The 27,143-nt window shown below is 39.1% G+C and overlaps 1 protein-coding gene across 2 annotated transcripts in view; it reads left to right on the forward strand.

The window, feature by feature from the left end:
• The window catches only part of ADGRA1 (adhesion G protein-coupled receptor A1), a 304,703-nt gene that overhangs the window by 62,266 nt on the left and 215,294 nt on the right, over window positions 1-27,143 (forward strand). For both annotated transcript variants that reach the window (XM_087702485.1, XM_087702486.1), the window contains exons 3-6: window positions 17-88; window positions 6,465-6,536; window positions 20,573-20,644; window positions 23,856-24,019. In XM_087702485.1, the coding sequence (XP_087558611.1) occupies window positions 17-88; window positions 6,465-6,536; window positions 20,573-20,644; window positions 23,856-24,019 (380 nt within the window). The remainder of the gene's footprint in view (window positions 1-16; window positions 89-6,464; window positions 6,537-20,572; window positions 20,645-23,855; window positions 24,020-27,143) is intronic.

A 27,143-nucleotide genomic window follows, 5' to 3' on the forward strand; every position in this document is an offset into this window, starting at 1 on the left:
CTTCTGTTATCTCCAGAGATTTGAAGAATAACTTAATTAGTAACATTGAACCAGGAGCCTTCTATGGACTTTCAGAACTGAAACGTCTGTAAGTATTAATTGCAACTGAGATTACCTTAAAAATTAATACCCGTATTGATATTGATATTTGGTCTCCAGAGAATTGGGAATACATCACCATGCAATTATAAGATAAAGAATACTGTATGATAGCAGTTTGATTTTTTTTTCTCCTGTGCATGATTTATGTTTATGTATTGAGACAAAGCAAATACATCTTTGCTACAATCATACAAGAAATTGAACATAGGAAAACTTGTGTTCTGAGTTAGGTTTACCTGCAGCATATGCTGGATGGTATCATAAACATATATTGGCAAAACAGTGTAGTCCAGATGAAAGAATAAAGGGATGAAGAATGGATAGGCTTTATGGGGGTCATTGACAGTACAAGCTACAGTTTTATATCTAAAAACTGATGATGATTATATACCATTAAGACGGGGTTGGCTCCTGGTGGCCATGTAGATAGATTTTCTCCAGGATGATTCATCCACAACTTGGTCCTGCCAGTTTTCCAATAGTGTACCCATCACCACTCATAATTAGACATTTGCTGATTGCTCTTCTCTTTTCTTCTACCCTTTCTAACCGTATGTAGTTTTGAATAGAGCTAAGCGTTTCCCTGCATTACAAATAAAAGTGCAAAATAGTGCGGAAAAATAAGAGATGGGATAGAAACTGGATCTCTCTGGTGTTGGTCAAATACATTATATATATAGGAATGTAGGAGCCGAGGTGGCGCAGTGGTTAGAGTGCAGTACTGCAGCCACTTCAGCTGACTGCTAGCTGCAGCTCGCCGGTTCTAATCTCACCGGCTCAAGGTTGACTCAGCCTTCCATCCTTCCGAGGTGGGTGAAATGAGGACCCGGATTGTTGTTGGGGGCAATATGCCGACTCTGTAAACCGCTTAGAGAGGGCCGGAAGCCCTACGAAGCGGTATATAAGTCTAACTGCTATTGCTATTGCTATAATGGTATGAGGACTAGACCCTAGTCCTTGTGCATCCTGATTAATTTTTCAACTGCTTTCTACTCTGAAAGTGAGTGTAGATTGCCTCTCCTTCAGTTGCTGAAGATCAGGTAGTCTGGTCCTCTCTTAACCCTCAAGAGGGCACGGTTTTATTTTTAAAATGTCTCTGACAGCTTCTTTCAACTCAGTGGAGAAGCTGACAGGATTCTAAACTGTTTTGAGGTGTACAATACAGTAAAAAAAAAGTTAAAGCAAAATAAAATAAAATGTCAGCGTAATTATGCCATGCGGAAAGAGAGAGGGGATATTATGGTCCAGAGATAATGCCAAATGTCATTGGGGTGTGGCAAGGAGGGGGAGGAGAGATGGAGAACCAGAGAGTGAAAGGGCTGCACATCTCCAATAGCAATAGCAGTTGGACTTATATACCGCTTCATAGGGCTTTCGGCCCTCTCTAAGCGGTTTACAGAGTCAGCATATCGCCCCCAACAACAATCCGGGTCCTCATTTCACCCACCTCGGAAGGATGGAAGGCTGAGTCAACCTTGAGCCGGTGAGATTAGAACTGCTGAACTGCAGATAACAGTCAGCTGAAGTGGCCTGCAGTATTGCACCCTGAACCAGATTCAATTAACCAATGTGTTACTAACTTAACAACTGCAGTGATTCACTTAACAACTGTGTCAAGAAAGGTCATAAATTAGGGCAAAACTCACTTGACAAACGTCCCGCTTAGCAACATAAATTGTGGACCCAATTGTGGTTGTAAGTCAAGGACTACCTGAATGTGGCAAACACTAATTACTGCTAGAATTCCTACACATGACAATATCTGCCTTGCTTATACAAGACCTCAACAGGGAAAGAAGGACAGGAAATTTCCCGTGCTCCCTGCCAGCTTCCCACAAGGACCCTTAGGGAGGAGCTGGTAGGGAATTGGAGGTCCTTCCTGCCCCCACTGTTTTTTTGCCCACCTGTTGTCATTCTACTGATAGGAAAGAATATTTGTAGCTCAGGGTTGAAATGAGGCTTTTTCTTGTAGATTTTCTATTACCAAACTAGGTAATATCATCAGTGCTGTCATTCTGTTTGTCTGTTTAGAAAAAAAGAATATTTCTGAGATGAAGACCCAGTAGGACATGGGTAGTCTAGTAATACTCTAAAAATTAGAATATAAAGGTAGTACAGTATTTGTTACACCACATGAAGTAAGATTATTGTAAAAAGAGTGTGTTATGAAACCTAGGAAGTGGTTTTGCTTGGCTTATTAGATAATAAAGTAGATCAAAATGTATGGATATACTATCTACCTCATATTATCTCTCAATTACATGTACAATTATAGTTCACACCCAAAGATAGGCACATAGACTTAAAATAAACATGCTTATATCTCAGCATGGCTGTATCCTATTAAAAGGTGGCGCAAAAGTTGGGCTTCAAAACTAGAAAGTTAACAGACACCGTATTTGTTTGAATAACAAATGTGAGAAAAATGTGAGAAAATAATAGCAAGATATCAGCAGAATTAAACATGTGCAGACAGATTCTACTCTGTGAATCCGAATGACTTTTAAATCATCCAAATATGTGAGAATGTGAAAATTGTAATAAGGCCATTGAAACTTGCTGCCGTGGGGATGATGCGTTATAACAACACAACCCTGACCTCTTGTGGGAAAAATAGAGAAGCTATAAAGCTGTGAAATGATAGTGCTTATTCTGGAGCATGAGAATGAGGAAAATCAGAGGTCATTGAAGTAGAATCTATTGAATTGGAAGATAATTGCAAAAAGTATTCTGAAATAAGTGTACTTCAGAAGTCACTATAATGTTTAAGTACAAAAACCTTTCTTGTTATCACAGAACTATAGATTTCACTCCTATGGGGAACATTATAGAGGCAGGGAATTGGTTGATTATAATGGTGTAAAGCAAGCTTGTTACTAAGTTAGTTCAAGTTTTCTATAAAACATTGAGAATATTAACTGTCTCATAAAATACGATTAGAAACTAGATTATTTTTCCTTCCTTCCTTCCTTCCTTCCTTCCTTCCTTCCTTCCTCCCTCCCTCCCTCCCTCCCTCCTTCCTTCCTTCCTTCCTTCCTTCCTTCCTTCCTTCCTTCCTTCCTTCCTTCCAGTACTGTTTCTTATATTTTCCTGTCTTTCCCACAGAGGATAAAGTAAGCAGCTAATGTAATGCAGACATATGTAAGTGACAGGAGGCTTTGTGAATCAGTTGGGAAAAACACAGGTTTGCCAAATTCATAAAATTAACAATTTCATTTGGAACGCTTCTCATGGGCTGACAGCATTGGAGTAATTTATTACTGTAGTTGCAGTGGCAGAACTTCTGAATTAATGCAAAACAGTTCCTGCCAGAAAAAAAAAGATAACAGGATGAGGGCCACGTGTCTGGTTGTTTCACAATATTAATTTCATAGTATTTCGAACATAAGCATTTACAAGAGGAAAACATGATTTATGTGATGTAAGATAGATTTGATCTGAAAAAATAAGAAGGGATTGAGAGATGTGTAGAAATAATCTGATACATACTGATATTTCCCTTTTTCTTATTTATATTTCTGCAAATGATTCATTAGGAAAATTTATAGCGTATTTGGTATGTGGTGGGGGGAAATAGCACTTGGTTTTGAATCTGTGCTATTCAATTGGTGTAGTCAGGGCATGTGAAGTAGCATAAATCTGCAAGATGTTTAATGAATATCCATCTTTAGTGAGAAGGTAGTTAATATAAATATTTGAACATCCGGGCCAGGCGCTAGATAGATGCTTTTTTTTTTCTTAAAGAGAAATCGTATTGAACTCTTATTTAGCAGAATACTAAAAACCTATATTTCTACTGATGAACTTTTTTGTATTATTTAATGTAGAGATGCTAATTGCAGAATATCATTAAAATCTTGGTGCTAATTCTCAATGATTGGAGTCACATAGCAAAGGTCTGCTTGTTTGTGACATTCATATTGTCTGATTGTAGGTTTGTAGCTGATAAATAATGAAAAATTAGTGAAAATCCAATTAATTCTCCTTTATAGGTACTTAAAAAAAACCACCGCTATGGAAATTGAATAAACACACTTAAGCAATCATTGCCAATCATGTTGTGTGGTTACTGATTGCCCAATAGGCCCCCAGTGTCATGATAATATATTTGTCTTAAATATCTTCATTACAGAGCAATACCCACTTTTCAATGTGATCATTTTAATTCATATTATGGTAGTGCAGTTGAAAAGAATGAATTACACTGTAATTGATTCTAGAACTAACTCAGTTATGTCGAAATTTCCACCATGTTCATTTTTTCTTTTTGTGAATTATCCCTGGCTTGAAGAAATACAGGCAGCTGTCTCATTTGAGTTTGGACCAGAAGTATTTTTCCAGTTGATTGATTACCCATCTTTTTTTTCAAAGCAGCATAGATAGCACTCTCTCGTACAATTTTATACGCAAGAGACCCTGTGAACTCGGGTAGCCTTAGAGATATAGTAGCTGGCCCAAAAATACAAAGTGGGTTTCTCTGGCTAAGGTGGATTTGAAGCTGGATCTCTCCACTTCTAGAACCTTAAATAGTTCACTGTTCTGACCCCCCTTCTTCATCTGTTCACAGACGACAGTCAGACAGACTTAAAAGGAAATAACTTTATCAGTCCTGGCTCACTCTGGCTGAGAGCCCAAAATAAACATAAATAAAGTCTCTGGCAAAAAGATTATGCAGCAGAATGCAAAAACAAAGAGCTAATTACAGCAACACCAGGTTTACAGAAAGAAAGCAAATCGCTTCTCCAAGTGTCTCTTTGAATCAGGGTTGCAGAAAGCAAATCACTTATCCAAGTGCCTCTCACAAACAAACCACGACTGATGAACGACGAACCACGAACGAACGAATGAACGTTGACTTCTGCAACCAGGGCGTGGCACCATCAGTCCTTTTATCTCCAGAAGACGACACTAACGAGCCCCAGCTGCATAGTTATTCCTGCATCCCGACTCAACTCACAGCAAACCTCTGCTGAGTCACAACAGTTCACCATAATCAATCTCATTTCATATTATCTTCCCTGAATGGTAGCATCATTCAGGATTTCGAACACTGCTGTAGAGAGTAAGGGAGGTGACCTTGATGCGGATGGGAAACCCTAAGCAAAAGGGACTGAAGCATTTTTAAACCCAGAATAACAGAGACAACATCTGGAAACAACTCAGGCAGACCCCTCCCTAATTCACTGCTGTATAAAAAGGGAGGAGAAGCAGACTTGCAAGATTTTCCTTTTATAGAAATTCTCTGTCAAACACTTTTAACTTTCACGTGGAATTGATGTCCTGGATTGAGGACTATCTACGGAGTTATCTACCTACTGAGTTGGCAGCTGCTGACGTAAATGTGTTTCAGCAATTGCTAGTACCGATTGTGGCAAGCAAAATCTGAAGTCCCTTGTAACACAAATCATGTCGTCTGTTGTCCTGATGATGCAAATCATGATTGCAATTTCCAGTATGTTTTGATTGAGAGAAATCCAAGCTACCCTGGGTCTAAATGAGAAATCCTTCCTCATCTTATGGCAGGCAGAGCTATAGACCCACCTCCTACACTCATGATACTTTTGACTCTATTAACTAATTTGGGAGGGAGGGAAAAAGTCTATTTTTAAACCATTTTTGAGATTTTTCAAAAGACCAGCCAAACCACAAGTCATATTTTAAAACACTAATAAAACGAACTGAAATATAAGCTTAGCACAATTTTTTAAAAACATTTCTTGTGTTATGAAGAATGTTCATGTAGGAAAATTAATTCATTTAGGAGAATTAATTCAATGATGAACATACCTCAATATGCCTAAGTTATACCTTTGCTCTGTGTTTCTGGTGGTTTAGGTTGTCATCTATAAAGCCTTCACGGCATGGAATATTTGGGCCACTCTGGCCAGCTCTTCCAAACTGCCAATTCTAGTTCCTTTCAATTAAAGAGTAATGAAGAATGCCATCTTATGAAACCTTGGAAGCCCACCTTTTCCGATTCAGTGGCTGTCCTCTGAAACATCACCTGCCTGAGATCAGAGGGCCCTTGGCCCTCTCTGAGCTTTGGGTAAAGCACTAAAGTCCAGGATGGAGATCAGATTTCCCTTTGAGAAGTTTCTGCTACTGGCTTGTTGGGTTAATTCTTGGCAATCACTCTTCTTTTTAAATTCTGTGACATTTGTGTTATGTTGTTTTAATGTGCTTTTAGTTCCCCAGCGTTGCATTCACGAGATGGGCAGGCGTATTATTTGAGCTCATAAAATGTGTAAATACATTTGTTTTATAGTGGTGGATTATTTCAAGGCTGTGTTTGGGACAATTAAGATGAGTTTGCCTTGTAATTATAATCATAATTAATGTTATTTCATTTTTTTCCCTTCTAGGGATCTTTCCAATAATAGAATTGGTTGTTTAACACCTGAAATATTTGTGGGTCTTAAAAACCTTCATAAATTGTGAGTATGGTAATAACTTTCACACATTGTTAAAATAGCATAAATGATACACAAGTAACAGGGCAAAATAGTTTGGTTGAATCTACACCTTGATTGGTTCCAGTATTACAGGGTAACACGCTGGGTCTCAGGTCCCCCTGAGCTACTCAGAATGTTCTCCTGTGCCCCACACCCTTTGAACCAGGAGACGTAACGCAATGTTAGTTGTTAAGTGGAAACCAGCACGATGGAGAGGTTTCCTCTTCTTCTTTGAGTTCCTTGAATTATCGCCTTGAAAAATAATATTTAGGGGGTGAATGTTAGGAGGAAACCATTGCCTCCCATCGTTCCCCATCTTATCTTTCTCCATTAATGGGGGGGGGGGAAGAGTCCCCCTCCCCGAGACAATTCAACTCGGGCCAAAGGATGCTGGTTCTTCTTTTGAGGAAATAGACAAATTGTGTGCCTTGATCTTCTTTGTTCATGAAATCCTCTATTGACAATAAGCCTGTTCTGGGATTCCTTTCATGAACAGAAGGGATTGATGTTAGATGCCTATGGAGATTTCAGTTATCCAGCTCATGGTTGTCCCAAATGTACTCTGGGACAATTTGATGGTAGGTTTAATAGCAATAACAATAATACTAATAATTCTGATGCAAAATGAATGCTGAATTAAAGTTTAAAAGTTTTCATAATTTATACTTTTATAAAACTACATATGTTGCGGTTGTTAGATTGTTGCTATGGTTTGATCCATCTCTTCCCTTCTTGCTGGGTGCCTCTTCCTGTGGTACTGAGCCAAACTGATTTCATATTTTCATTGTCACATTATCTGTAGATTCCTTCTTATCTCTTCTTCTTCCCCCCCCCCCCCCATCTGTTTTTAAACTGTTTTAAACATTGGCAATATTCCTGACTTCCTTTGAGGCCAATCACCCCTCGAATGGGTCTTTTTGCAGAGGGAGCAGCCACAGGGCAGAATCTGCTTCAGTGAACTTGCAGGAAGTTAAGAGACTTTCTCAGGTTCTGCTCTTTGAAGGGAGCCATATTTTGATCTGGGGCTTTTCCCATGGAGAATTTACACCTACCAGCAGCACCTTTGCTGGTGCATTTTCATAATCACACCTTACGAGAGCAGTCAAATTATTTTCCTTCCGGTGCAAATGCAGTTAGTTTAAATTACCAAGTTTCAGTTTTGTAACTTATAATGCTGCAGCATTGTGCTGCTTATGCTGGTTCCAATTGGACTTCAGGGATGCACATACACACTTCCCACTTGTATAGTTCTTTGTCCTGTGCTGGATTCGTCCATTAACTCAACACCAAGGAAACAGTATATCTCTAGGTCGCCTACAGTTAGCAGGCTGATCTCTGTGTAGGCTCCATCTTTCAGGTACATCTGTATTAGCAATAGCAATAGCAATAGCAGTTAGACTTATATACCGCTTCATAGAGCTTTCAGCCCTCTCTAAGCGGTTTACAGAGTCAGCATATTGCCCCCAACGACAATCCGGGTCCTCATTTCACCCACCTCGGAAGGATGGAAGGCTGAGTCAACCCTGAGCCTGGTGAGATTTGAACAGCCGAACTGCAGAACTGCAGTCAGCTGAAGTAGCCTGCAGTGCTGCATTTAACCACTGCGCCACCTCGGCTCAAGGCTCAAATTGACCCAAGGAAGCCAGAGGATGTTTATATAAAATTTTGTGCCCAATGAAACATGAACATTTCATCAGGCAAACTGATTCCCAAACCCCTGTATTTGTTTGGCTATCTCTGCTAAATTGATTTCTAGGATATTTGCAGTTTGGCCCAATGTATCATGCAGAGCTCATTAAATCAGCCATTCTCCTCACCATGGCTGAGTCCCAGAATTCAAGCCACAAACGTCTTTAGTTTCTTGAGTGAGTTATAGCATGAGTTTAACAATCAGGCTAGTTTTTAGGGTGTTTTTTTTAAATCTTAAAAGTTTCATAAAAATAATCATAAAATTGAGCAATTCAACTTTGGAGCCTTCTTCCTAATCTAAAGGAAGAGGAAAGAGAGTAGGACACAGGGGATATCTTTAAAATTGATTGTAAAAAGGAGTGTCTTGCTTTCTGTATTTGATGTTCTCATCATTCACCGTACTTCATTGATTTTTCTCATGAAACTAGTTGAGCTCATTTATGGCTGAAGGTTGATTGTCTTCAGACATTTAGGATTGGACGTCCTTCTTATTTCCACCCGAACTTCCTATTGCTTTTTAAAAATTCATTGTTATGTATAACAATTTGCATTTGCATTCTTGTTCAACTACGCCCATCAGCATCTGCCCGGGACAGTAGCTGGCTCTCTGGACAGACATTTTGGTTCTGCTTCTAGTCTCTCATGGCAGCCAACTTGCTTTAGGTATTTTAACCTGTTGTTATATATCAAGTTCTCTGGTTTTTTTCTTTCTTTTTCTTTTTCTGACAACTCGGAAGCTTGTTTTCCTGGACAGGGAGAAAGAAAAGTAAGTAAAATAGATCAAGAGGTTATGTCCTTTTGCAGAACTGAACCAAAACAATAAAAATATCAGTATTTGTGACATGGTTTCATGCACAATAGTTATCCCTTGAGGACAGATCATTTACTAATTTACGGGAACTCTTGTCTGTCCTGTCTCTCGCCACTTCAATCTCTGTAGTGGATTTCCCAGACAATTTATGAGAGTGCCTGCAATTAATCTTCTAGTCAGTTGCTAATCAGGTTCACAATTCCTGTAAAAAGCACTTACCTTGATTTTCTTTATTTATATAAACAACATGCACTAAAATATTGCCTCACTCCACCTATTGATTGCTGGGCTCCAATATGCTATTATTTCCTCTCCCCCTACCCCCTTCAGAAAGAGACTGTACATTGTTACGGAGAACCATGGTCAAGACACCAGTCAGCTGCAAAACTAAAAATCAATATATGTATATATATATTTATTTCTGTTCGGAAGTTCTTTTTTTTTTTTGTAAAAGTGAGACAGAGGCATCCAGCATTAATGAAAATGTTGTGGATAGCAAGGAGGGCTACAATGTACATTTGGGATGGGAGCAAAATTATTTTTATTATTTTTGGTCAGTGGGAGGCAGCATTGATTGCATCATTGTGTTGCCTGGATCTTTTTAGTGTTCTGAGGCTAACAGGAGTGAAAATAATTTTATAGCCATCTTCAAAACTCTTCAGATGAACCTGGAAGTGGAAACGGTGTGATATAAAAGTGCCCAGGGTGTCTTTAAAGAGAGACTTTATGCTGTGGAAGTGACCTAATGAATATTTCTAATGCTTTTAATACTTTGCAAAAGAAAAAAGAAAAACAACAGAAAGGAAGAGAGAGAGAGAAATTTGAAAAAGGAAAAGGAAAAGTGAAAAAAATAAGAGAAATATAAAGGAAAGAAAGAAAATGTTAAGAATTCTCCAGTCCACTAAAAATGGGCGCATGCAAACCCTCCCCATTTGAATGTTTTAAAACACAGCACTAAATTCACCAACTGTCATGGTGTCTCCTGAAACAAAAGGAATGTTTTATCATTTATGGTAAGCATGTAAAAATATTGCAATGGACTAGAATACCATACACTCCTAGATTTACAGAATTAGCCAGTGAACTCATGTTCATTATGACAATGGCATTTTCTACCACCTCCTCTCCATCTTACCCATTTTTGTAACTTAAAACTCTTAGACAATTTCCTTTTATAATAGTTATAGGTATAAATCTAAATTAACTCTTACTACGATTACATAACTTTCATTTTTTTCATCTACTCTTTTTTCCTAGTCATCAAATCCATATATCCTCTTTTCATTTTTTTTTTCCTGTTTCAAACTCCACAAGGAGTTTCCAATCAGCGTTAAACTAGCTTGTTCTGCAAATGATCTACACAGAGTAATTTTTCAAACTGTAATGGGACTCTCTACAATTTATTTGTCTTTGGGGAATTTTTCGCAGTGAATATCAGGTGATGTAGCAGGTTGGCTGTTTTCCTTCAGTAAATGCATGTCAGCCAAATTTGATGGATCTACTAAATCCATAACACAGAGATGCTTTGTGATGCAAATTAAACTTCTTTAAACTTTATTCACTTACTTGACTCAAGTACATCTGATTACTATTTAATCCTGAACATGAATAACCACAAACAGTTAGCACTATAATATATGGCTGTAATAATGTCACTGGAAAAGGCATCTAATTATGCTCATTGGTGCAAAAAAAAAACCCCCACAACCAGAAGAACTCAGTCATGTAGAAAACCGATGTACTATACTCTTTGTAGATGCTTATGTCCTACTGATTCTGATCCATGCATTGCAGAGTTGAGAATTAAATATGGTAATGGCATTTCAGATCCTATTTCTGCCTTGGGTATATTAGAATTAATCAGAATTTATTTATGCCTTGAGATTCATATGGGTTGAGATTAGTACCCATTTTACATATCAATTAGGCCTCCTGAGGCAAAAATGCTGCCATAAGTACGGAGCATTTTAACAGTGTTTATGGAATGCCAGCTCTACTTATTCTCCATATTAAATTGAGACGGAGCCTTGTGGGAGCTTTTTACTGTAGTAATATTTAAAACAGCCATTGATTGCCTACATAGATAGAAAGTGTTGCTTCTAGGAAGTGGATTCAAACAATTCAGCTTACCAATGCATGAGCAAGGGGAGATTGAATTCCCACTAGATGATATAATAGGTTCCACCACAAAACCGCGGAGGACAAAATCGCGCTCGACGAAAGCGCGCATTTGACGTCATCACAGTGCGACGAAAACATCGCGCTGTGATCAAAAAATGTAAAAATAAAGCGAAAACCTTACCCTAACCCCCCAAACCTAACCCTAAACCTAACCCTAAATCTAACCCTAAACGTAACCCTTAACCTAACGCTAAACCTAACGCTAACCCTTAACCTAACGCTAAATGTAACCTTAACGCTCTAAACCTAACCCTAACCCTTAACCTAACCCTAAACCTAACCCTTACCTTTATGTGAATTGGCTTGCTTTAATTTTAATTTTATTTCAATTTTTAATTTTTTTCGTCGCGCTGTGATGACGTCAAATGTGCGCTTTCGTCGAGCGCGATTTTGTCCTCCGCGATTTTGTCCTCCGCGGTTTTTATAATAATCCTGATTCCTGGATTGGGATTCTACTTTTTGTGAAACATGGTGTTTATAACACCCAATACATGCTTAAATGTACAGCTTACGGCAATTGCTGGGTTTTCTTACAGATTGATGAGCTGCCATCAAACCTTTGTTGAAATGAAAGCCTTTATTATGTCCTAATGGCCAGAAAGTCCAGCAATAAAACACATAAACTTGTAATTACTTGTCCTGTCCTGGCCATTCGCACACGCACCCATGACAGTGTTTTAGTGGTTCTAAATATAAATATCCCCCAGCAGTTTCCCTTTACCAAAAACCCAGAACTTCCCAATTGTGTCCGTCCAAAAGCAAACCAATGCTAGTCCATGGAACAATGGCCCAGTGAGTCCACAAGGCACATGAAAGTTCCCAAACAAGATAAGTCCACCAGTCAAATTAATGTACAATGCAAGAAAGTTCACGGGGCGAGAAGAGTCCAGAGGCCATGAAGCATGATCGAAAGTCAAGGTATGGCGTCAGTCCAAAGCAAGGCAGGAACCACAATGCCCAGAAACACAACATCTAGAGAAGGAACATGTTGTTCCCAGCGTCTTCTCCATCTCTTTGCTAGGCTAAATGGCCAGGCAAGAGGGATGCGGATGCGGCCTTGTAAGTAGTTGAGCTGAACTTTGATGCTCCTGCCTTTTCACTCTCTATATCTATATCTAAGAGCCGAGGTGGCGCAGTGGTTAGGGTGCAGCACTGCAGGCCACTTCAGCTGACTGTGATCTGCATTCAGCGGTTCAAATCTCACTGGCTCAAAGGTTGACTCAGCCTTCCATCCTTCCGAGGTGGGTAAAATGAGGACCCAGACTGTGGGGGGCGATATGCTGACTCTGTAAACCGCTTAGAGTGGGCTGAAAGCCCTATGAAGCGGCAAATAAGTCTAACTGCTATTGCTATTGCTATTGCTATGGAGATTCTCAGTCATCCAGGTCACGATTGTCCCAAAGGCACCTTTTCAAGAGGCTGAAGAAGCTTCTTGGGTCAGAAGTGAAATGTCTTCAAAGAAAACCCAGAAAGTCCAGTTGCCTCTTGAAAAAGCACCTTTGGGCTCCACCCGATGTGTTCTCGGATCAGTTGGAAAAGGCAGTTCTTATCCCTCTTCTCTGACTGGCTGCGGTTGAATGATTTATTTAATTTATTTAATTTATTTAATTTATTTATTTTATTTAATTTATTTAATTTATTTAATTTATTTAATTTATTTAATTTATTTAATTTATTTAATTTATTTAATTTATTCAATTTATTCAATTTATTCAATTTATTCAATTTATTCAATTAATTTTATTTTATTTATTTTATTTATTTTATTTATTTTATTTATTTATTTTATTTATTTTATTTATTTTATTTATTTTATTTATTTTATTTATTTTATTTATTTTATTTATTTTATTTATTTTATTTATTTTATTTATTTTATTTATTTTATTTATTTTATTTATTTTATTTATTTTATTTATTTTATTTATTTTATTTATTTATTAGACTTATATACCGCTTCATAGGGCTTTCAGCCCTCTCTAAGCGGTTTACAGAGTCAGCATATTGCCCCCAACAATCTGGGTCCTCATTTCACCCACCTCAGAAGGATGGAAGGCTGAGTCAACCTTCAGCCGGTGAGATTTGAACCGCGGAACTGCAGATAGCAGTCAGCTGAAGTGGCCTGCAGTACTGCACCCCTAACCACTGCGCCACCTCGGCTTTCCCTACCCAAAGCCTCAGGTCTGTCCCGCTGCAACTGTACCTCAGCTGAATCACTCCTAGCTGGCCGCTGATCAGGTTGCTCTCTCATCAGTAAGGCAGGAATGCCATGGAAGAGAGAAATGAGGAAAATAAAACTAATAAATACATTTATAATATAATTCCAGTGCATTTAGAATCATTTAGAGGTTTTTTATTGTCCTTGTGACTTATGAAGATCAACTGGAACTATCTGTGATGGGTATCAAACTCGCATCGTCACCGCATCGTCACATGACATTGTCGTGACTTCCCTAAACTGGGCATGGGTGCGGCCGGTGTGTAACGCATGCGGGCTGCAAGTTTGACAGCCCTGATCTGTGATGTCTTGTGTTCCTCAGAATAAATAACAGGCTATAAGCAAAACCACGAAAGAAAAACCACGAAATGCCAATTTTCTCAATTCTATGGCAGACATTGTGGGATTTTTGGAGGAAGAGCTCTTTGAAGAGGGCTGAAAAAATTCTTCAGCTTAGATTTTAATTACCTTGTAATGAAGACTCCCATGAGGGCAGAGACAAATGACAAACCGGCATTGCAACATTGTGATCCAACCCTTCTCCGTTTGTGTGTATGTTGTGAAATCACAGACACGTGCATAAGGGACTTGGTATCTCATGTTTTGCCATATGATGAAGCCCTGAATTTATGGAGATCTGATTCTGAGTGATAATTTCTATGCCTCCACTGAACACAATCTACTCCCCTTAAATTCCCCATGAATTTTTACAGTACAGAGGTAATCCTATATCTCATTTGTATCACCTTCCCCTCTGGGAGGGTTAGATTATTATTCCTAAAAACCTGTCTGGGAATTTATTGTTTTAGGATGAAGTTCTAACTATCCTACTGCCATGGAAACTTGAAAATGCTTCCCTTTTTACAGTGTTTTGGTTTGTTTCATAAGTAGCTCTTACTACACAGGGACCAGTAAGAGTTTAAAAGCTATTTATTGAAGAAGGAATATTTACTTCAAAATGGCAACCCCACATGCCTCTAAAAAGGACGTTTTATTGGGGAACAACACAATGAAAATGTCAGCGGAAATACTGTAGCAGTTGAAGGGGAAAAAAATAGCAATAATTGGGAAAATATCATTCAGTGGAGAAGCAGCCTTTAAAAGTAATAAACAGCACTAAAGGAAATACAATGAAAACACAAAAACCATTCACACAGCATACAGTGGGGGAAGTTTCAGTCAGTGGAAAATGGCAACGAAGGGGAAAGGAGCAGTCATCGGGAAAGGCATTCAGTTCCCATTCAGTGTGGAAATAGCATTTAGGGAGCATTGAGGGAGCAGCAAACGCTCCTCGGGGACCAGCAGTAGCACAGCGTGTGTGGCGAACAGCGTGAATGGAGCAAATTTCAAGAGAGCACGGCCAAGGTATGTTCAGTGGAAGCCCAAACTTTCTTCTTAGAAAAAGAGACAAGAGTTTCAGAGAAGCTGCAGGGAACACAGTTTGAACATGCGACGTATGTGTGTTGTGAATTTTAAGCTATTTTTTTTAACTTATTTCGCTTTTCTTTTTTCTTTCTTTCGTTGTAAGCCGCCCGGAGTCCTCTGGGATTGGGCGGCCTATAAATTTAATAAATGAAATGAATGAGGTTAGAAGTTCAGCAACAGAGCAAAGGGAAAGGGGGACTGAAAAAACAGTGTATGTGTAACATGTATGAGCCGAGGTGGCGCAGTGGTTAGGGTGCGGTACTGCAGGCCACTTCAGCTGACTGCTATCTGCAGTTCAGCGGTTCTAATCTCACCGGCTCAAGGTTGACTCAGCCTTCCATTCTTCCGAGGTGGGTGAAAGGAGGACCCAGACTGTGGGGGGCGATATGCTGACTCTGTAAACCGCTTAGAGAGGGCTGAAAGCCCTATGAAGTGGTATATAAGTCTAACTGCTATTGCTATGTAGATGAGGGAAGGGTGGTAGAGAAAGGACAAGGAAGGAAAGGAGAAAGGTAGCCAAGAAACAGCCCCCCTTGGACACCAGGGACCGGTTCCGTGGAGAGAGGTTTTTCCACGGACTGGAGGGGGTGTGGTTTCGTGTGCTGCCTGCATCCCACGGATGGGCCTTTGCTTGTTTTCACAGCCTGGTTCACAGTCCAGTCCCTGGCGTGCCGAAGCCCAGTGCGGATCTGTGGACCGGGGGTTGAGAACTCCTGGTTTACGGTACTTGAAACTGTAATCCAGTTTAGTGGAGATCTGATCCGTTCCATAATTGTGGATTTATCCAATCCATTCAGAAGATCTTACGACACAAAGATCTTCATTTCTGTAAAAGGGAACACACACAAAGGAGAGAGAGAAAGTTCAACTTAGCCTTCCAGCTGCCGTAGCTTCTCCTTGAGTGACTTTAGCTGCTGATGGAGAAATGGAGTTTCTCATGTCAGCCATCTCTTGGAATAAGGAGGATACGTTAGAGCTGGTTGCAAGCTTTTCAGTTTCCTCTTAAAAGAATTCTGCTGGAGATGAAGAAGTCAACATGATTTTCTTTTCCTCCTTCTCGCTAGCCTATTTTCTATTAGGTTCGAATCCCAGTAAGGGTATGGCTAGCTGATGAGAGCTAAATAGCTTGAAATAGATCTATACTAGTCTCCCTTTATTTATTTATCAGCACAAATACAACACACACACACACACACACACACACGCACACGTTTTTATTTTTGAATAAAACAAACAGGCGAAACACAACAAAAACCACAAAAATATATTCCATTACAAATTGTAAAAAGTATATCAATTGGTTGCAAAGAGCTTTCGTGCATCCCTTCCGCAGTCATCAACTACAATTCATATCAAGTTATATATTTTAAATCAAATATATTTATATGTATTACTATAATCATACCTCAATCTTCCAAACCCCAGAAATTGCTCCTGGGGGTTTAAGGGAGCTCTACCCTCGCTCAGCAGCTCTTCTCTTCCTCTTTTCCCAAGGAAAGAGTTTTCAAACTGCTAGAAAACTGATTTACGCTGTTCTAGCGGTTAAACGCGATCTCGGGGCTGTAGCGTCCCAGAGGGACGTCGTCAGAGCCTACGGTGCCACCGGAAGTCAAGGTGCTTTTAATATTTTGCTGCTATGGTTTGCTAATATGACTTTCTACTTACAATGACTAGTGGCCTAAAGTTGTTTTTTTAGTACCACATAGTTATTATAGCTGCAGGTATTAGTTGTTTTTTTTTTAGTTCAGTTTTAAAAGAAAATAGTTTTAGAGGCTATTTGCAGCCTTTTCAGGATCGAGGAAACATTTCTTTTGTTAGCTATTGAAACTTGATGAAGGGATGCTCTTGTGTACAGATGCACTTTTCCAAAATGCCCACAAGCTTCAATTAAAGTAAAAGGCCTCCTAGAAGGTGGGAAAGGAGGAGGAACTTACACATCCACAAAAGGTTTCTCCTCCCGACTGAAGGGATATTTATTGTTACAGTCTTCTCAAGTAAATAATTTATACCTACTTCCAAGTCTAAGGGTTACCAAAGTATTATGCATTTATTTGCAGAGATTTCTATAGATCATCTCACTTGCACACTTCCTTATTCATAAAGGTATTTCTTATGACTCCTGAAACTATAACGTTTCAATTCCAGGTTTGCTTTTAAGTGAGCTTCTTGGAAATCCAACCCTTTGGTCAAACTTTTCTTTGCTGACTTAGCAATAGCAATAGCAGTTAAACTTATATACCTCTTCATAGGGCTTCCTGCCCTCTCTAAGTGGTTTACAGAGTCAGCATTATCGCCCCCACAGTCCGGGTCCTCATTTCACCCACCTCGGAAGGATGGAAGGCTGAGTCAACCTTTGAGCCGGTGAGATTAGAACAGCCGAACTGCAGATAACAGTCAGCTGAAGTGGCCTGCAGTGCTGCACCCTAACCACTGCGCCACCTCGGCTCTTACTTCTGTCTGTCTGTTCCAAATAGAATCTTAGTTATTTCTGAAGAAAAGTTAATCTGCTTCCCAGGACTAAGGATCCCAAAGAAGCAAGTAGAACTGGAAGGAAAGTGCTGTGAAGCAGATTAACTTTTGTAACTGAGTGAAGGAAGAATCTGCAGATTCTTCCTCCACTCAGGAATCCTCTCTTCAGCTACTCTCCTCCAGTGGCTCTGGTCTTTACTTCTTGATTCACAAAGCACAAACATACCCATCTCTAATATATTTGATATACTGTATATCATATATCAGTGATGGTTAACCTTTTTGGCACCGAGTGCCGAAATTGGAGCATGTGCATGCGCCGGAACACAGAAGAGAGCAGCTGACCTGTGCGCATGCTCACGGTAGCCAGCTGCTCTTCTAGGTTCCGTTGCGTGCATGCCCACAGAGAGAGACAGAGCACTTGGCGACGGCACACATGCCCACAGACAGGGTTCTTGCATGCCATCTCATGTGCTATAGGTTCTCCATCATGGTTACACATTCCTTCCCAAAAGGGAACTTTCCAGTTATCTTAATTAGGCAAAACATTTACCAGCATCTTAGTATCAATTTGCATAGAAGAGAATAAAACGTCCTAATCTTCAAACCAAATTACAGATTGTGTCCATCAGGGCAGCTCACTTTGTTACAGTGCCAGAGCTGGATTGCTCACTGGTATATAACACCTGGATTATTTTACATTTCCATTATGAAATCTTTATTGGTTGCTAAGTATTCAACTGTTGCTCAAGGTTTTGAGACTAACGTTAAAAGCTCTCCTAAAGCATAGGGCTTATAGAAGCCATTGCCTATCGCAGTATGACCGTGGCAATGGACATTAGCTTGAAAAAAGCTCTTCTTAAAGAAGATGCCCACACTTTGGGAGGTTAACCTGTTGAATGTACAGAAGAGACCGTAACCGTGCATTGGAATTGCATATTCTAATGCTATAGAATTCAATCTTTGGAGAAATGTTGACCTGGACTTACAATAATTTTTGTTTTTATTACTTTTTAATTATTGATATTTTACTTTTTACTGGTTTTGTACTGGAATGTGTGGATGAGGAACAAGGGGGATAGATGCTGTCTAGGAAGAAGGAGCTCCCAAAGGCAAAACTGTTTGAGAAAGAGGATGGACCTGCCTTAATTGTGATCATACGGTTAAAAGTGGTGGTGGGAAGTTTGTACCTTCAGACTTGTAAGATTCTGTTAATGTAGACTTACAATAACGTATAATTATCTCATCTAGTTGGGTTTCCTGTCTAGTTCACTTTGGAGGGCTGACATCCATCCTTAGTGGATAAAGTATGAGTAAGATTGGAAATCTCTTGTCCCAACAATATTATTTCCATGGAATCGTAGGAATGCTTCAAAAAAGCTGGGGACCATTAAGCGAAGGTTAGTGCCTGGTAACTACATTGATTAAGGTGTGCCATCTTCCCCGGTCTTAGCAATATCTAATAGCTCTTCCCAAACCAGTGTGCAATTTCTTCAATCCATTCCATGAATCGTATCTGTTCCATCCTTTAATGGATCCTTCTGTCAGTCTTGCCAAGCAAAATTGTCATCAGTTATCCGCTTGCTTCACATATCCAAAAAATGTTTTGTTTGCTGGCTTTTACGGAAATTGTTTATTATTATTTAGTCAATGATGACTGGTCATTCACATTTAGAATTGTAAGGTATATTTCTAATTTGCTCTTTCTCAGTCTAGGATTTTCAGCTATTCATATTAATGGAGAGACCAATGACTTCAACAACTGTTCTGATATTTGTCTTAATTTTCATCCGTCATTCTTTGATTCTTTGTCACAGCCTTCCTCTCCGTAATTACTTCTTTTTACTTCCCCAGCGCATTGCCCATCTTTAATTATTCCTGATTGAGAAAACAAAACTACCTTCATTTCTTTTGCAGTCAACTAAGTATGTTGATTCACATTGTCTTAAAGTTTAACTGGTTCAAAAATACTTAATATGTTTTGCATTAATTCTGAATTCTGTCATCTTTATATTGAATTAATAAAGTGGTGGTGTCTGCATAATTCAGATTGTTCAGGTTTCTGCCTTCACTCCTGATTTTAGAAGTTGCCTCTTCCAGTCTTCCTATTTTCATTTATCTATCTATCTATCTATCTATCTATCTATCTATCTATCTATCTATCTATCTATCTATCTATCTATCTATCTATCTATCTATCTATCTATCTCTCTATCTCTCTATCTCTCTATCTCTCTCTCTCTCTCTCTCTCTCTCTCTCTCTCTCTCTCTCTCTCTCTATCTCTCTATCTCTCTATCTCTGTATCTAAATCTACATATTATATGCCAAAAAGATCTCCAGCCCCAAGAATAATCCACTGTCTTCAGTGGAAAGAAAAATCTGCGTAACCTTCCATTTATAGGCATACATGCAGCACAGTGCTGGGTTTCAAAAATTGTTCGAATCTACTCTGTGGGTGTGGCCTCCTTTGTGGGAGTGGCTTGCCACCCATGTCACTGGATGGGAGTGGCTTGCCGCCCATGTGACCGCATATGAAGATGCCGATGATACTTGTCAGAATCACCTTGAATTACCCCACACACAGCACTGGCATGCATGAGAATAGGATGTAAACTTGTTTTTTAAAAGGCATCTTTGGTTTGCGTTAAAACAACTTCAACCCACGCAATGTTCTGATTGCACCACAAACGCAGAAGTCATCCTTGCCTTTCACAGAGGCCCTGAGTTTTATAAATAGGAGCATGATAGTGTAGAGTAATCCTATCCAAGGACCAGGGGTGGGTTTCAAAATTTTTTGGAAGCTCTTCTGTAGGTGTGGCCTGCTTTCCGGGTCCACTGGTGGAACCCCTTCTAACCGGTTCGGTAGATTTGACGAACCGGTTCTACCGAACTGGTGCGAACTGGTAGGAACCCACCTCTGATGCAGCAGTTGTATGATTTATGAACGAAGGAATCCAACATTATCAAAAGTTTAACATCCTGTTTATAAAGACTTCATGCTTTCTTGATGGTTCCCTACTGCAGAGCCTTGATTGCTTAAGACTTAGGCAATATGCTTTCAATACTGCAGTTACATATTGGGGGGGCAAAAACAGATTACAATAGTTGCACACGTGTTGTTTAGTGTTAAACGTGCAGCTTTTAAATACTAATGATCCCAAATAACATAATCAAACATGAAACATCTTTCATTTTTTTTTTTAAATTATTGTTTTCCCCTTCAGGAATTTATCAGGGAACATATTTTCAAGTCTCACGAATGGTCTTTTCTCTGAGCTTTCCGCTTTGAAGGCCTTGTAAGTATATCTTTGTTACGTAAAGTTTGCATAAATATTAGTATTGCCAGTGTTATTCTGAAAATAATATTCAAAATGCGTGCTCTCCTGCATCTTGAAATAATTTCATACCTCTAAAATATTGAAAAATATTAAGGGAGATGACAATAGTAATAGTAATATTTTATGACTGTTTATTAGTTGAACTTGCCTTTAAAAATATTAAAGCTTCATGGCTAATTTGTCTTAAATTTTGCAAAAGGCTGAGTAGAAACAGAAAACAAACAAATTAATTCATTATGGTGTTTGCAGAAAATATCTTAGATGCTCATTATAATTGTGATTGTATTAAATGTAGATATTATGCTAAAATATTTATGTTTTTCTCCTTGTTAGGATTTTATTAAACAATAAAAAAGAGTGATGAAAAATTAATTAGAGCGTACAGGCCAAATAGTATTTTGATAATTGCATGCACCTGGAAGTTAATACTTTTTTTTGTTTTGTTTAGAAATGGAATTTATTTGTTTATTAGATTTTTTTTTAATATGCCTTTATTATTTCATAAATAACTAAAGGAGATGAACATACCTAATACTCTTTCCTCTTCCTGTTTTCCCCATAACAAACCTGTCAGGTGGGTTGAGCTGTTAGAGGGTGTTTGGAACTCAAAGGTAGACTCCATGTACCCCAAAATAGTGGTCAATGCATCATAAATCACGATTCCCTGCGCACCCGCAAGAGATTTGAGTCCAGCCCACCTTGAATTCCCTTCTTATTTCCCAGTCATTTCCTTTGTCCACTGGTTGCTCATATTCTTATAGCAATAGCAGTTAGACTTATATACCGCTTCATAGGGCTTTCAGCCCTCTCTAAGCGGTTTACAGAGTCAGCATATCGCCCCCACAGTCTGGGTCCTCATTTCACCCACCTCGGAAGGATGGAAGGCTGAGTCAACCCTGAGCCAGTGAGATTTGAACCGCTGAACTGCAGATAGCAGTCAGCTGAAGTGGCCTGCAGTACTGCACTCTACCCACTGCGCCACCTCGGCATCTATAGAGAGCTTAAACATTGCAATGAATCTTTATACTCACTTGCACTCCTGATTTCCCCAGCGCTTGACACTTGACTGGCAAGAATTATATATTATTAGTGAGATATAAGCAGGTTGCCTCACTAGCTGTCTTTCAAACATACCTTTTGGTCAGCTGTATTGGCTGGAAATGTCCATATTTTTCAGTCAATACAGAAGACACTTTCACTGGGATTATGACAGTTGAAGTTCTACATATCCACTACAAGGAGTTTCCTGCTTTATGCTGATCCTGCTGGATCTTCTCAGTAGAAACTGTATATTTTGTGACATAAACCTCTGATGTAAACTGGATGTGAAATATTGGTGCGCATCATGTGTCATACACCCCATTTTTAAAATCATAGGTTCATTAAACATAATGTCTAAGGCATTATTCTTCATTGGTAAGTGAAAGTAACGTCATTTAGAATAATCAAGCTAAGAGCTCCAAGTATCCATTTTATTCTGAATAATTAAATCAGTGTTTCTCAACCTTGGCAACTTGAAGATGTCCGGACTTCAACTCCCAGAATTCCCCAGCCAGCGAATGCTGGCTGGGGAATTCTGGGAGTTGAAGTCCGGACATCTTCAAGTTGCCAAGATTGAGAAACACTGAACTAAATTCATTCTATTGATCAAACCTACAGTGTAATAGTGTGTCCATCAGCACTTGAGAAATGCACACTGAATAGTAAATCATCATCTTGCTGCCTAAGAGAACAAACCAAGATCTGAATAACCAGCAGTGCGGCTAGATGGCAGCACTGTTTGTATAGGAAAACAGGAGCACAGTACGTCTTGGGAAATTAATGATAACCAGAAATATATCCAGTGAGCAGGCCTCTCCCCATTTGCACATATCATGAGCATTCAGAGTGAAAACTATGCCTATTGCTGGGAGAAACGCATGTAATGTAACCTTGAGGGGGACATAAAGTTACCCTAATGAAAAATACCACATTAACCGAAAAGAAAATGATTGCGAATATGAAATTATTTTCCCTACCCCAAGGAAAATTACACAGCAAATAAATCTCTGCAATTCTTAGCAGAAAAAATGTAAGCTGGCCCCTTTTGCGTTTCACAGGTGATCATTAAGGAGAAAAGCACATTTTTTGTTAAATAAATAGAGTGTAAACAGTATGTGAAGGTGAAGGAGTCCCTGCGAATTTTGTTCCGCTAGTTGTTGGTGACTCTAGGGGGCGATGCTCATCTCCGTTTCAAGAGCATTGAGTCAATGCCGTCTGAAGACATTTCTGTGGTCATGTGGTCAGCATGACATCATGGAATGCCATCTCCACACTGGCATGGGACCTATTTAACTACTCATTTTCATTGAACTGCTAGGCTGGCACGAGTGGGGGCGAGGATGGGAGCTCACCTCTTTGTGTGGTTCTTGAACCTATACTGCTCGCTTTTCAACTGACAAATCCAGAGTCTTAACCGCTGAGCCATTGCGCCATATACAGTATATTAGCACCATTAGCCACTTTAAACCCCTCCTATCCTTACATGAAACACAAACCCCCAACCAATCAGAACACACCTCCACCCAATCAGAACACAGGCAAGCTCCCACCCAATCAGCTCAAACCCCCACTGGCAGTTAAAAGGAAGAAACAGCCGAGATCTCACATTGCTCCGGGAAGCACGAAGCCTGAAGATGACGAATGAGACTTCGTCGAAACGTCACCAAGACACTTCCAATTTTACGCGGGAGAGAACCTGAATAACCAAAGACGTGTGTGTGTGTGTGTGATATGTATGTATGTATGTATGTATGTATGTATGTATGTATATATATATATGTATTGTGTCACAACCCCTGGTATGTCCAAATATGGGAGGGAGCATACTGCTTCCCTTTTCTGTCTTATCGGCTCACTCTGGAAGCCATCCAGGCAGAAAGCCATTTTTTAATGTTATATATATATATATATGCATGTATATGTACATACAGACACACACACACACACACACACACACACACACACACACGAATATGGATGCTCCATATGGCTTATGCTGTAACTACTGAAGGTATGGAGACTGTTTCAGCCCCACCCCCACTAGCAATTACTCTGAGAACTAGGCAGTTGCAACTTCTGTATCTTGGTTGATATAATCAATTTGATGTATGGTGGGATTTCTTTTCAGGCATTTCTATACTGATTCCCTCATTTGTGATTGTAATCTCAAATGGATCTTATCCTGGGCTACAAATTCCTCAGTGCGGATATCAGAGGAAACCGTTTGTGCTTTTCCAAGGAGTTTACAAGGAACATCATTTCGCAATCTGAAAGAAAATCAGTTGATATGTGGTGAGTTATAGTTTTGTTTTTCGGCATCATAAATTGAAATAAAAATGTACTGAAAAAAAAATGCTGCAGGAAGAGAAAATGTAGAGATCTGTGGAAAAGCTGTTGGTAAATACTCAAACACAGGCACACACCCTCACATTTACACACTCAATACATGAATGTATAAACATCATAGGCATATTTGTAAAACCTTGTGATATATAAACTTCCGTGCATGTGTCCAGTGAAGAGATCATAGGTAAATGTTTTTAAAAGAAAAGTTTGGGATCATAAAAACAAATTGGACGGAAAAGAGGTATAATGAAATAATATATTTGAATACCTTGATATGCAATTCAAATATAATCTGTTTCATTATTGTAAAGTCTAAAAATGATATTTAAAGTATGTACATATCTAGAATACTTTAATATATATTTAGAGATATAACATACCAATAAAATTAGTTTTAAGAAAAAAATGAAAGTGATCCTCCATATTGATGTCTTGTTTTATGCTGGACAATGACCAGAATAAAGATTTGTTTTGATGTCTTGGTAAATTCCAAATGATAGGAATGCAAAGTAGACTAGAAGTCTTATATATTCATCACATAACTGATTAGTATAAATCCATTTTCATTAAAATAATTACCATAAGATGTTCGGACCCTAAAAATTAATGGCTTATCTTTGGAATCTGGACCAATTGAACACTTTCTGAGCTATTTGCTAGATAGTAAACAAAATACTTATATTGCATTAGTTTGAGTTTAAGGCCAGAAGAGATGGATTTTAGTCTTGCAGGATATCAAACTCATGTATTAATAAAATGAGAATAGGGATGGAAGTTAATGGCTTATCTATTAAAGTGCAATGAATATATTATATTTGGGGATTTTACTCTAAACCCATTATTAATATTTGCTGAATTTCTAATGGTGCAGGCAGATCTCAAGAAGGCAAATATATGATTTCATGTTTTCATTCACCTGATACAGAAGGGCTTCAGTGTCAGCTCTCGGTCTGCTATTTGGGAACTGAAACCTTTCTATTCCAGCCGAGGTGGCGCAGTGGTTAGGGTGCAGCACTGCAGGCCACTTCAGCTGACTGCTATCTGCAGTTCAGCGGTTCTAATCTCACCGGCTCAAAGGTTGACTCAGCCTTCCATCCTTCCGAGGTGGGTGAAATGAGGACCCGGATTGTTGTTGGGGGCGATAGGCTGACTCTGTAAACCGCTTAGAGAGGGCTGAAAGCCCTATGAAGCGGTAGATAAGTCTAACTGCTATTGCTATTCCAGGTGTCTGATAAAAGTGGCAAAATAGTGGAACTGCATTTACTGTAACAAACAAAGAAAGAAAGCATGGTTAAACATAGGAAACTTAGAAAGCAAAAGTCCTGTTTTTGTTAGGTTTCAAACCAGCAACATTTAACAAGACCAGAGTTACAATGACTGTGTTATGGCAACAATCGGCATGAAGAAAAAGTCGTAGAGATACTTAGACCAATGATAAGCACTGGCTCAGTTGAAGGCATCTTTCTTCCTCTATGAAGTTGATAATAAAATGCTACGATTAGCCTGTAAACAAAGTAAAGGACTTCAGCCTAAATAGGCAGAAATCCTTGAGGGAGAGACTCCTTTCATACCACAGCAGGAAAATGCAGACTGAAGATTATGTTACAATGGAACAGAAGGGAGTAAAGACTGACACCCACATCTGCTTTTAAACTATGGGGTTTAAGCCACGGTTGCTGTTCCATTCTGGTTATGGGACAATATATCTCATTGACCTATTAGAGAAAAAAAACACCTTAAGGACAAAGAGGGAGAGTCAATATAAAATATTTTCTTATAATTCCAAGGACAATTACTTAGAACAGGCAAAAGTTTTTATTAGACATAAAATGTTTGGCAACTTGAGGTGGGGATCAAACACAGAAGGAAAACATAAGAGGCTTTGTAATCCTCCCAAAAGATTTTAGTGAGCGTTTAAACAAATATGAAGATTTTCAGTTTTCACCATTGCCAAAAAGGATCTTTAGATGACATCAGACAATGGGAGTTTGGGGGGGGAGGAGAGCTACACATGCAGATTTCTCTCATTAGCCAGATTTCTTGTGGTGGAAAGTGACTTTCTACATAGCAATAGCAATAGCAGTTAGACTTATATACCGCTTCATAGGGCTTTCAGCCCTCTCTAAGCGGTTTACAGAGTCAGCATATCGCCCCCACAGTCTGGGTCCTCATTTTACCCACCTCGGAAGGATGGAAGGCTGAGTCAACCCTGAGCCGGTGAGATTTGAACCGCTGAACTGCAGATAACAGTCAGCTGAAGTGGCCTGCAGTGCTGCACCCTAACCACTGCGCCACCTCGGCTCTTCCTAGCAAGTTGTTGGTGTTATCTGGAGATAATGTTATGTGAGATTTATTTTCTCCCATTCAAGTTACTCTATTAGTACATATTTTTTTGCAATGGTTCATTTCTCATGGCAAAGCTAAGAAAATCCACAATAAATGGCTGTGGTTGTACGAAAGGGAAAGCCTGGAAGATGATGAATCAACCTGAGTCCTAGCTAATCATTTTCTGGCAGAGATATTTCATTTTCCACAATGGAGACTTAATGGTTAGTTTAATAACATTACAGTACCCTTACATAATCATAATAACAGACATAACGTTACTCTTCTCTGCCTCTGAAGTCTAATGAAGTGGGCGGCCATAACAAATTTAATGAATTAAATTAAATTGACCTGCTTTAAGTATTGCCTGTTGGGGATGGAGGTAATCAACAAACCTTCTTCCAAAATAAAAGCAAAGTATCACCTGTTTCTAATGCCAGTAAGAAATAATTTGTTGATGATCAAGGTAAACATACTATGGGGAGTGCCAAAGGATTATAATGCTAATCCTAATCCAGTATCATCTTGATCAGAAGTCACTCTTGAATTTTTTTTAAATTAAATATTCTTAAGAGCCGAGGTGGCGCAGTGGTTAAATGCAGCACTGCAGGCTACTTCAGCTGACTGCAGTTCTGCAGTTTGGCTGTTCAAATCTCACCGGCTCAAGGTTGACTCAGCCTTCCATCCTTCCGAGGTGGGTGAAATGAGGACCCGGATTGTTGTTGGGGTTGATATATGCTGACTC

The sequence above is a fragment of the Thamnophis sirtalis genome, unplaced genomic scaffold (genome assembly GCF_051295495.1).
Source record: "Thamnophis sirtalis isolate CommonGarterSnake01/CBP01778 unplaced genomic scaffold, rThaSir2_p1.2 scaffold_15, whole genome shotgun sequence".
NCBI classification, from domain to species: Eukaryota; Metazoa; Chordata; class Lepidosauria; order Squamata; family Natricidae; genus Thamnophis; species Thamnophis sirtalis.